Genomic DNA, 12,783 nt, shown 5'->3' with positions numbered 1-12,783 from the left:
TGCTTTTAAATATTAATCAGAAATAACCAACTTAAAATGGAAAATTTTAAAAGAAAAAAAAAAGGAAAAAAAGAAAAAAAAAAAATCCCCCCCCCAAATTTTTTGAACCCCCTTATGATTCATCACCCCCAAACTCAATCCCAGCCTTCCCTTTGTGGTATGGTACCTTGCAGTACAATTTCAGAGAGATCCATACACTTGAACACAAGTTATTGTCTGGAAACTAGAAAAATGCTTATTTTTGGCCCCTTTTTGGCCCCCTATTCCTAAACGTTTCGGGCAATTACCCCCAAACTCAATTCCAGCTTTCCCTTTGTGATATGGAACCTTGTAGTACAATTTCAGAAATATCCAAACACTTACACACAAGTTATTGTCATGAAACTAGAAAAATGCTTGTTTTTTGCCCCTTTTTTGGCCCCTAATTCCTAAAATTTTGAGGCAATTACCCCCAAAATCAATTACAGCCTTCCCTTTGTGATATGGAACCTTGTGGTACAATGTCAGAGAGATCCATACACTTACACACAAGTTATTGTCTGGAAGTTACAAAAATGCTTATTTTTGGCCCCTAATTCCTTAACTGTTGGTACCATAACCCCCAAAATCAATCCCAACCTTCCTTTCGTGGTATTGAACCTTATGGTAAAATTTCATGGAGATCCATTCACTTAAACTAAAGTTAGAGTGCGAAAACCAATGTGTCTTCGGACGACGCCGGACGACGCCGACGACGACGACGACGACGACGCCAACGTCATACCAATATACGACCAAAAAATTTTCAATTTTTGCGGTCGTATAAAAACTGCAAAATTTTTGTAAAATTACTAACTCAGGGGCAGCAACCCAACAACGGGTTGTCGGAATCGTCTGAAAATTTCCTTTGGGCCAGGTGAGCTTAAAACAAAAGGGAGCTCACGTCAATAGATATAAACAATTCACCAAAGTTTCATGCATATTGGTTACAGCTTTTTGAGTTAATTTCCGACATGTTGACGATGGACGGACGGACAGACAGTCAATGGTATACCAGAATACGTCCCATAAACAGACGTATAAAAACATAAGCAGAATAACAGACAACACATTAGAATAAAGCCTACAACACTTTATTGAAAACTGACAGACTGAACAACACAAAATCCAATTAAAAACAAAGTATCAATTCAGGTGTTCTAAAGGATTAACATCTCAAGCTACACTAGTGACACCAGTCTTTATACTTGTATTTGTATCTGATGTTTGGGAAAACATGTAATCAGTATAATACATTCATATATAAATATATGCTTATGTGCCTGTTTTATGTGTGTATCTAAGGTGTAAAATTTTTCTTGATGCTTTGATAATATTATCTTTTTTGGTCGAATAGAGTACATACACCTTAAGACTAAATATCATCTAGACTAGTTATATCAAACATCTAGACATTGTGGCTGATTCAGTGCAATACTAACACGGTAACCTATAATTGCTTTCATCTTTATCATTTGGTATTGGTTGGATAGTTGTCTCATTGACAATCATACCACATCTCATTATTTTTATGTTATAAGGCTTTGATTTCCCTCTTTTTCACTCAAATGACAACTAACACAATATAAGTGTATATAAAAATAGTATTTTATTATTTTTGTGATCTATACAAATTTTTCATAGTGATTAAAAATGAATAATTCCATGTTTTAAGATGAACTGTTTACACTTGTTCTCAACATGAAAAATACCATACAAATTCACACCATTTCATGCATGGTATTCTATAAAATGAAGGATATTCACAACAAATACTTAACAAGTAACACCTGATTCATTTATTTATAAATCAACAATAAAAATCTATTTCATTAAAATTCTAATATCTTTTATATCTAGCCTTTCTCTCTAAAAGAAGGGTGTATGTACCTAGTAGATTAACCAACAGCTTTGCTGTGATTGGACAAACTGTTAACATGTGACATGACTAGCAGTGTATTTCATAAAGCTTTAAACTTTGATTCATTTCCTCTGTCATATTTAAAATAACTTGGGAAATGAAATAGAAGATTTGCAATACAAAAATGTTTTTTCTTTAACATTTCCTATCATATTTTTAAAAGAACTTGACAGGTGAAAATAAAGATTTAAAATACAAAATATGTATTCTTTTCTCGGAAAAAATTTAACTCATCTAAAGTGATCAGCACCTGAAAACTGCAACTCTTGCACAAGATTCAATCCAGAAGGCTAAAAAAATAAAAATTTACAGGTAATGAAAATAAGAAAGACAGATTAAATTAACACACTTTAAAATAAGATGTATAAGGTACCATGTACATATCCTGCTGTACATCTATAACACAAAAATCTACTTTTTTAGCAGCAAGCATAGCAGGGAAGTAAAGGAAATTAATCACCAAGCTTAAAAGGGTGGGTGGGGAAGAATGGATCTGCAATCAAAGTTTCTGACAATAATCATATTTTCTATACAGACAACACTTGCTCAAATGATGAGAGAAATTCAGAAAAATTAAAGCAAAACACAGACTGCAATTATCAAAAGTCAAAATGAGTAGTGTCATCTGACTGCTAACAATTTGTGAAGATTAAACATAATGGTACAATGTACATGAAAAATTGACAAAGGAACCACCAGACAATGTAATGAATTACCCATATTTACAGAAACTGGCATTTAAGGATATTTGTACTTTTCCTAGTCAGTAACAACAAAGAGATGAGGTCCCTCAATAAGGATAATTTGATAATAACTTAGTCAGTTTTTATTTCCTGGGATAAAAATGATAATTAAAATGTTGTTCTGAGCAATGTTTCTGAAATGATTACATGTTCTTATTTCTTAAGGAGAAGGGGGTAATAATTAGGTGTAAATAACAAGTGGCACACATACATTGTCCAAATAATGGTCTATACTTGAGCTCTTATTTTTGTGATTGGTAAACAAATAATGATTCAATATAAATTTTCCACTGGAAATCAGGTTGGTAATAAGCCCATGAGGGACCTCAAATTTCAATGACCGACACATAAGACAAAACTAAAGACAACTTAACAAATAAATGCTGATAGCAGACATATTTACAAGTAAAATCTGTATTAAACAAACAAAATATAACAAAGATGTTAAAACTTAACAAGATACTACTCTATAGATATAATATATCTGGTAAAACTCTGTTGCTAATGTTAGGCTATGGTAGCCTGTTATCAATATCTACAAAAACCTTAAAACATTTTCATCATTAAAACCAGGTATTAAAAATAAATCCATGCATTTTTCATCGGAGTTAAGCAAAGCATAAAGATAAGTGTTGAAAAATACAGAGGTTGTGTTCAATTATTTTCTACTACCTTATATTCAGAAATTTTTGTGATGTTTTTATTACTGTGAAATTGCTACAATGGAATATGACAGTTGTTTTCCATTCATTTGATGTGTTTGAGCTTTTGATTTTGCCATTTGATAAGAGACTTTCCAATTTGAATTTTCCTTGGAGTCGGAATTCGATATTTTTGTTATTTTACTTTTTGCTACAGGATAGATTTTGCTAAAATAAAACTCGCATCTTCAAAATTTTGAAAGCATCATTGGCATGCAACACTTGATGAAATAACAATAATTTATCTATCATTTATGTTCATAGTTCAATAATTCCAATAATAAATGCACAGTTATTTTTCTGAATTTAAAGTATTCAATCGACAAAGCAAAATAGTGAATAATCAAGGTGTTTCTCTCAATATAATAATTACAACAGATTAACTTATCACTTATTGTTTATTTCAGTAAGTTTTAGGGATCAGAAAACACCAAAGTTTCAGGCAAGAACAAGAATATATGTGTCCATAGGTCACCATGCACTGCTCACAATATCACATTACCATATTCAGTGAACCACGAAATCTGGATCAAAATCTTAACTTGCCATATATTTAACATCACAATGAACGTGTTTACTACATGTTTGTTCATTTGACAAACACTTCATGGTAAATTACCATAAACCAAAATTTAACCTAATACAAGACAGATGAATGGACAGATTGTCACCCTACTATTGTAGGTGGGGTTAGATTCTAAGATTAAGTCAGCATGATGTAAGCTTTGGGATCAGTTTGGATTCAAGTAGTTTTAGGGGATCAGTTAATGTTATGTGCAATTCAGTGTCATTATATTCAAATTTCTGATCTTGGGATTAGGTTACATCACAGTCTTTGGGATTACTTTTAATTGAGGTATATAATAAATTCAGTCAAAGTCAAGTTTAATTTTAGTCTGATTCTGCATCAATGGCAATCAAATATTCTCAAGTCAAAATAGAATTTTCAAATTTTCAAATTTAAAACACAAAGCTTACAGCAAAAATTCATAAAATTTAATATTTTACTGTTGAAAGGAGAAATATTGTCAACATGATATTCCGTCTATAGTCAACCAGTCTGGGAAAGTAGAAATCTGGCTATTAAGATTTAGAGAAGTATGTCTTAATATAATTTTGTGTCTAAATGTTATGCGACATTTTAAGCCAAAAATAAAATATTCTTGTGTTTCCAGTTTCCCTACCCTGAAAGAGTTAATTGGCACCTTTGGAAGTGAATAGAGTCGAATAAGAGGTCTCCCAAAACACACAAAAAAAAAAAACAAAAAAAAAAATTGAGCAAAATAAAAAGTATCCTTCCTCTTTCACCTATTTTCTTAAACACACTTACTTTTTGTTTGGTCTGCTTTGATTAGTCAGGATTTAACAAATTGATACAAGACTGAAATAAGGTCATCCATTTTTGCATATCTCAAGGTTATTATGTTGACTTACTATGCAGTCAACTGTTACATTTATAATGTTTATTTTATAGAGCAACAGGACAAAGTGATTACAAAAAGAAGTTGCATGTGACTTCCTGCAAAAGTATAGCCCCACATGAAAAATACCATGCCTAGTTAGTAAAATATAAATGAAATGTACAAATAAACAGGAAGTGACATGATTTAAAGACGAACACATCCAATAATGCCCTCAGTCAAAATTTTGCTACTTTCAGAAACATGCATGTTTGCTTAAAATAATAATTTTGCAAATTCAAAAGTTCATTTACAACAATAAGTCATCAAAGAAACCAATGCTTATTTTATCTACAGAAGGTGATCTAATCACAACAGTTGGTAAGACATGAATTGCAAAGCTTCTACAAGAAAGCATTTTTATATACAAGTAGATTTTCATTATGAAAAACAAATTATGAATTACTGGCTCTCAAGATTAGAAAACATACATATACAGGATCTGTATTCATAAAAGCAGTAATACAACCAATCTACAGTTTTCATCACTGTAATCGATACCAGATCTTATACTTCAAATAATTATGAAGAACAGGTCCTGTACTTACAAAGGATAAAACAGTGAGATCATCTTTCAAATCACATATCATTATTTCAATTAGGTTTCAATATATATGTTTTACTAATAAATGATTTAAAAGAATGACTGGACTATGCTAACCCCACCCCTTCCCCAAATGAATACTATGAATGTATTAAACTAGACTTGGGTTAAATGTATAAAATTTAGATTGATTTTAAAGCATACCATAATGACCTTGAACAGAAACCACCAATGTTTTTTCAATATTAAGGGACATAACTCTTGGAAAAAAGTGTTAAAATTAATTGGATCATATCATACACTGATTACCAATAAATTTAATTGCCAGATAATTTTCTACATTTGTGTGCTGGAATTTAAAACTTCCACAGAAATAAATAGATGGTAATTAATTATCCTTTTATTTACCATTCCTGCAAATTGAATATTTCTTTTTTAATTAGAAAAGTTTCATAAATTAGGATGAATCCAATCAGTTTAAGAAGCACAAAGCCCCTTTTAATTGAAGATACCTTTTATTTTAAAGGCATGCACACAAATGTCAACCTTAACATTTTTTAAGATTTGGTGTACATGTAACTGTTTGCTGTGAAAAATGACAAAATATATTCAAACACTTAACCAATCCCTCAATTAAATACAGTTGAAATAAACCATACTTCAAATGATATCAAAGGTCACTCCTTAAAAAAGAAGTGCACCTCTCAATGGAGGAAAATAACTTCAATAAGAGGTGCACCTTTCAATGGAGGAAAATAACTTCAATAAGAGGTGCACCTTTCAATGGAGGAAAATAAATTCCAAAAGAAGTGCACCTTTCAATGGAGGAAAATGACTATAAGAGAAGACCTGATAATTGGATGATGTGATGGTATTTACAAGAGTGGAATACAAAGATTCTGTACAGTTGTTGGTAAGGCTGATATTGATTTTCCTGAGTAATTAGAGGTATCAACAAACAAATAATGACAATTTTGATTCTTGTGTAAAGATTGAGGTTTAAGGGCTAAATTGAACTAAAGAGGAAACTTGACCAAGAAATATCCAGCATATTTGTGACCTCTGGATCAAGAATCAGATTATTGTGCAAGATGTTAAATTTTCGTGTTTTTGGAGAGCCATCGTTTTAAGTTTTCAAGATAGAAAACAAATCTTTTACTTTGATATTTTTCTGAACGATTTCAACTAACTTGGCACAAAATCTATATAGGTTAGTATGTCAAACAGTAACATATGCAAATTTCTTTCTTTGGCTTTGTATATTAAAGTTGTATTCAAATTCAGGATTCAAATTTAGTATAATATTTTTTTTACAGTTATGTTTATAAATTACAGTGTAATGAAATGATGAGCAAGTTTATTTCTTTGTAAACTTCACTGTACAGAATTACCCTCAAACTATTACTCTATTTGGAATAATGTAAAAGTTATTGGGATATTCATTCTATAACAAATTATTTCCCCATCTTTAAATTTAATATGAAAAATAGTTTATTGAACAATGATTGTCAACCATTTTGAATAAGTTTAGTATGATATAAAACTATTGCTGTCTACAATGTACATTAGCTTGGCCAAGAAGGAACAAATACATTTTGGTTTATTAATCTTGAATTTTGATTGACCAGGCCTTGTGGTCATAATAATATCGAGCACGATAATAGTACTCACACAAATTTTGTACTCTTGAGTACTAAGTAAAGTTTTAGGACCAAGGTTCCAGTACATTGTTAAATGTAGAATACAAGATATTGTTCACTTTATTCACACATTATAAGATATTGATGGTTACCAAATTCCATTTATAAACTGAAACACACTTTGAAAAACTAACAAATGTTCATACAGACTAATGGCAATTTTTCTGAACTAGCAATAGTGATGAATTTAAAGTGATTTCTAGCTTGTATATTGCAATACAAAATAATATATGAACATTATTTTCTAAGAAATGAAAACGTTATTTAACCAGGAAGTGTATTGCACAAGATGTCTTAACCAACTTGTATTATCTGCATTAAAAAAGTCTTAAAAAGATAAAAGTTAAAAGTAATAAAACAAGATATACATATTCCATAACAAATATCATTAATTCATCAACAACAATAGTTAGTCACAGTTTTAAGCCTAGTTTAACATCAAGAATCCAGTCCCTCCACACTGAAGAGCTCTTTATGGAGGGGAGGAAACTCAATGTCTGGTGCTGACATTTTGAATTTGTTGAGAAGCACTATATGCTGAGCACTAAGATTGCGAAGGGTCCATGCAATTTGCATTAGTTTGTTCAGAACATCCTGATTGTCTGCATGTGTTTTGACGATCTCTCCTTTCAGGGAAGACAAAATTTTCTCATATAATTTCTGAATATCCACTAACTCCTTTAGACCAGGTCGATCTAAAAGAAAATGAAGATTTTATATTAGATTGTTGCTTATGCTATAACTCAATGTTGGATATACAATTGCTGACTGGATCGTATTTTACAATCTAAAGCTGTATATTTGAATTACCTGCCAGTTCTTATTCTTTATATAAGCAACAACTCTGAGGTAAAAATTAACATCAATCAACCTTCAATTTTTTTATTTTAGCTTTGCTCAAGAACAGGACATACATTTCCTTTATCAATTTCTTAAAATTTTGTTTGCAATTACATTGACTGATTTGTGTTTGATGCCACTTTCAGAACTATGGCTATTTTATGGTGGTCAGTTTTTATTGGAGGAGGAAGCCGGAATGCAAGGAGAGAGCCACCAAACCTTCAATAGGAAAACTGACAATCCTAGTCAATTAAGATTGGAATCTAATTGCCATGTGCAGGGTTTGAACTCAGTGTTGACATGCTAAACAAACAGTAGTTAAACTTTTTTTACCATTTAGCAACCAAAGCTCCTGTTGGCAATTGCAAACCCATTTGGAATCATAATCACAATTTATAAAATTTATTTTTAATCTTCCCTCTATAATTTTGTCTTAATGTTTTTTTAAATCATCCCTCTATAATTTTGTCTGTTAATGTTTTTTTTAAATCTTTCCTCTATAATTTTGTCTGTTTATGTTTTTTTTAAATCTTCCCTCTATAATTTTGTCTGTTAATGTTTTTTTTAAAATCTTCCCTCTATAATTTTGTCTGTTAATGTTTTTTTTAAATCTTCCCTCTATAATCTTGTCTGTTAATGGTTTTTTAAATCTTCCCTCTATAATCTTGTCTGTTAATGTTTTTTTTTAAATCTTCCCTCTATAATTTTGTCTGTTAATGTTTTTTTAAATCATCCCTCTATAATTTTGTCTGTTAATGTTTTTTTTAAATCATCCCTCTATAATTTTGTCTGTTAATGTTTTTTTTAAATCTTCTCTCTATAATTTTGTCTGTTAATGTTTTTTTTAAAACTTCCCTCTATAATTTTGTCTGTTAATGGTTTTTTAAATCTTCCCTCTATAATTTTGTCTGTTAATGGTTTTTTAAATCTTCCCTCTATAATCTTGTCTGTTAATGTTTTTTTAAAATCTTTCCTCTATAATTTTGTCTGTTAATGTTTTTTTTAAATCTTTCCTCTATAATTTTGTCTGTTAATGTTTTTTTAAAATCTTTCCTCTATAATTTTGTCTGTTAATGGTTTTTTAAATCTTCCCTCTATAATTTTGTCTGTTAATGGTTTTTTAAATCTTCCCTCTATAATCTTGTCTGTTAATGTTTTTTTTAAATCTTTCATCTACAATTTTGTCTGTTAATGTTTTTTTTAAATCTTTCCTCTATAATTTTGTCTGTTAATGTTTTTTTTTTAAATCTTTCCTCTATATTTTTGTCTGTTAATGTTTTTTTTAAATCTTTCCTCTATAATCTTGTCTGTTAATGGTTTTTTAAATCCTCCCTCTATAATCTTGTGTTTTTTTTTATATAGTTTGTGGGTTTCTTAATCAATTTCACAGGTGTCATTCAGCTCCATCTGAATCAAACAACCACCATTTTAGATTACTGAAGCAAAAGTAGATCTTTATGGAGAGCCGATATAAAACTTACCTGGTCTGATTAATATTAAAGCACTGTACAATGCAATTTCTGATTCATTTAAATTGAAAGCTAATAAAGTTTTCACCAACTCGAAAATACTGTCTCGTAAATGTGTTTCTTCATCATCTGGAAAGATAAAATATATACTGCATTTGTATAAATAATTTTGAAAAATTTAAGTTGAATAAAATTTGGTCAAGGCAAACTAAAGTTAGAGAAAGGAAACCAATTTTGGGACATACAAGGGTAAACCTTAATGCCGACTTTGGGGGACACAAAATTATGTTTTGTATTTTAGCACTTCATTATATCAAAGATGTCCAGAAAGTCTTTCTTTCAACTTTAAAATTTATTAAAAACCTCTAGCGGATATTGAAGGAAAAAAAAAATTTGTATACCCCACCACCCATAGTATTTATTTTCATTTGTGACAGAATTGTATTTGCTTCCAACTCAAATACCCACACAAATAAATGAAGAGAGTTCCAATGTCCCCCACGTTTTATCTGACCATGGTCAAAGGTCAATAACTAAAAAAAAGTTCTTTAATATAAATATCTTAAGAGAAATGAAGGCTTGAGATCAAATGCAATGCAATTTCAGATATTTATAATATATCCAAGGGGTATTACTAGTTAAAAATATTTGAGCAGCACTATTTTCTAAATTGTCTGAGACATTGCTGATATAAACCTATGATATAAGTTTCATAAAAATCTGGCAAGAACTGTACACATGAGAGCGCTAACAATGCAATTTTCTATATAATCAATATTTGAAGGAATTGAAGAAGGGAGAAACAATTCTGTGAAAAAATCATATCTTTTTTTTTAGAAGGATCTGGTAGCTATCTAAATAACTTATACCAATATTTATTATAGGAAAACAATGTATGATATGTTAACCCCTTGCTTTAGGAAGCAGAGGTATAATGAAAATGAAAAATACACATGACTATAAGAGACATTCATATGTATTAAAATCAATTTCTATAACGGTCAAGAAAGTAATGACCAGAATAACTTGCATGTTATTACTTGAAATACTGTTATAATGTACTTACTAAATGCATCGAACACTTCTAATGGTAATATAGTATTACCAAACACAACACTATTCTTGGAGGAATCATATACCCTACAGCACCGGATCAATGCAAGCTCAAAACTACCTGTAAAATCAATTCATTACAATCAGTAACACAACTGGCATAGATGTCATCAAAACATTAAGTATTACATGTTAATTTTTCTAATTCATGAATTTTCTTGAAATTGTAACAGGTTTATTCACATTATTAGTATTTTAAAATGTCCAGTAGCCATTTTTTTAACAAAATATTGTCCGGTGATTGACGGACTGGTGTTTGCTTAAGACTGCTTTAGTCCAAATTGATTATATTGCAACAAGAACAAGTGAATCGCAAGCCACTGCTCACTGATGATACCCCCGCCACAACTGGATAATTTTAAAAGTGTAAAAATATGCAAGTGTTCGGTAAACAGGAAGTTGTTGAGTGATGAATCTGAAAACACATCACACGGTACAGCTGACTTATATAAACCCTGAAACCAAATTTCAGAAATCCTTATGATGTAGTTCCTGAGAAAGATGCCACCAAAAATATTCATGGGACTGACAAACAGACAGAGGTAAAACAGTATACCCTACTTTTTAAAAGCGGGGGTATAACTATTACAAATATTCTAACAAAAGACAACTTAAAAATCAGAAAAAAGGTCTTTCAATATACTCAAACTTTCTCAAGTTTAAAGCAAAATTACTTATTTACAAATAAAATTCAACAATGAGATTACGTAATAAAAATTTTAATCAATTTAAACAAATACATGTTTATAGTTTGGAATATATTCCAATTTCTTTTTAAAATGAAAACAAGAATGTGTCCATAGTACGTGGATGCCCCACTAGCACTATCATTTTCTATGCTCAGTGGACCATGAAATTGGGGTCAAAACTCTAAATTTGGCATTAAAATTAGAAAGATCATATCATAGGGAACATGTGTACTAAGTTTCAAGTTGATTGGACTTCAACTTCATCAAAAACTACCTTGACCAAAAACTTTAACCTGAAGCGGGACAGACAGACGGACAGACGGACAAATGAACGGACGCAAAGACCGAAAAACATAATGCCCATAAATGGGGCATACAAATTATTGATCTGGAATAATATTAAATAAATAAAACATATTATTCACATTAAAACCTATTGTCAATGTACTTACCAGCTTTTAAGAGCATAATTTGATCATCCTGAGATAAGTCCATAAAACCTGGAATCATTTTAGCAAATTCTATAATCTGTTGTACAGCAATAGTGATTTTCTCTGCTACCTCCATCCATAGCTGTTTATGGCTCTGTAACATATAACATTCAAATTAGTTTAAATGAGACATTTTAAAGGAGAACAGAGTGTTATGCTCACTTGCCTGGACAAAATGAGTTTTCTTTGTTTTGTGTTTGCTTTCTGGTGATTTATTTTTTATTTTTCAAGGGGACAACTGTACTTTGTGTGTAGAACTTAAATCAATGTTTCATTAAAAATTAAAAATATTTAAAGTCCCTGGGTCTATGCAATTTGCATCAGGGTTTTTGTGTTATATTAAAGCCCACACCCACTGAAGATAGATTGAGCCTTAAAATTTTATCGTTTTTGCCTCAGTTATTCATAACTTCACTTGTCCAACTGACCAGTAGGTCACTGGTGTCTAAACATTACTGAAATGAGACTTTACATCACACCAAAACCAATTTCAGACTATGATATTTTGAACGTTGTGCTTTCAAGAAGCAAACCGCACAAGGAATACAATATCAGTTTTTGGTAGATTTGTTTTTTTTGGACAGATGTAACATTAGGAGAATGATCTGAGATCACCCTCTGTTTTTGGCGTAGTTCGTGTTGCTCAGTCTCTGATGTGTTCTGTTTACTGTTGTTTGTTTTTCATGTAATAGCATGGCATTGTCAGTTTTTTTTTTATTTATGAGTTTGATTGTCCCTTTGGTATCTTTCGCCTCTCTTCTATGTTATGCATTTAAACTTCTAGATAAGTCATTTTTTTTTATATATAGAAAACGTCCCACAGAAGACATGTCACCCTGCCTTGACACATTATTCTGACTTGGAACCAATCAGTCTTTCTTCTTTCTCTTAAATGTTGCATGCTTGTAGGAGAAACAATCCTTGAAACATTAAAATTGCAGATTTTTTCCTTTTTCAAAGTTGAGTGAGAATCCTACCAAATCATCTGGGCTTTTTTCACACAAACTCTTACGACAAAAATTGATCATAAGTTATACTGAAATGTTCATCCCTTATGATAAAATGTTTTGTGAAACAGGTCTCGGAACTGTAGT

At 30.7% G+C, this 12,783-nt stretch overlaps 1 protein-coding gene across 2 annotated transcripts in view; it reads right to left on the bottom strand.

Annotated features, from left to right (window-relative positions):
* Positions 1–1,604: 1,604 nt before the first annotated feature.
* The window catches only part of LOC127721801 (probable nuclear hormone receptor HR3), a 42,584-nt gene continuing 31,405 nt past the window's right edge, over positions 1,605–12,783 (bottom strand). For both annotated transcript variants that reach the window (XM_052228593.1, XM_052228592.1), the window contains exons 11-14: positions 11,651–11,783; positions 10,463–10,570; positions 9,409–9,525; positions 1,605–7,782 (exon numbers count right to left, since the gene is read on the bottom strand). In XM_052228593.1, coding sequence (XP_052084553.1) covers positions 7,526–7,782; positions 9,409–9,525; positions 10,463–10,570; positions 11,651–11,783 — 615 coding nt within the window. In that variant the 3' untranslated portion in view covers positions 1,605–7,525. The remainder of the gene's footprint in view (positions 7,783–9,408; positions 9,526–10,462; positions 10,571–11,650; positions 11,784–12,783) is intronic.

This window comes from Mytilus californianus, unplaced genomic scaffold (genome assembly GCF_021869535.1).
Source record: "Mytilus californianus isolate M0D057914Y unplaced genomic scaffold, xbMytCali1.0.p SCAF_12, whole genome shotgun sequence".
Lineage (NCBI taxonomy): Eukaryota > Metazoa > Mollusca > Bivalvia > Mytilida > Mytilidae > Mytilus > Mytilus californianus.
Note: the sequence above shows the minus strand (reverse complement) of the source record. Positions and strands in the feature narration are given on the sequence as shown.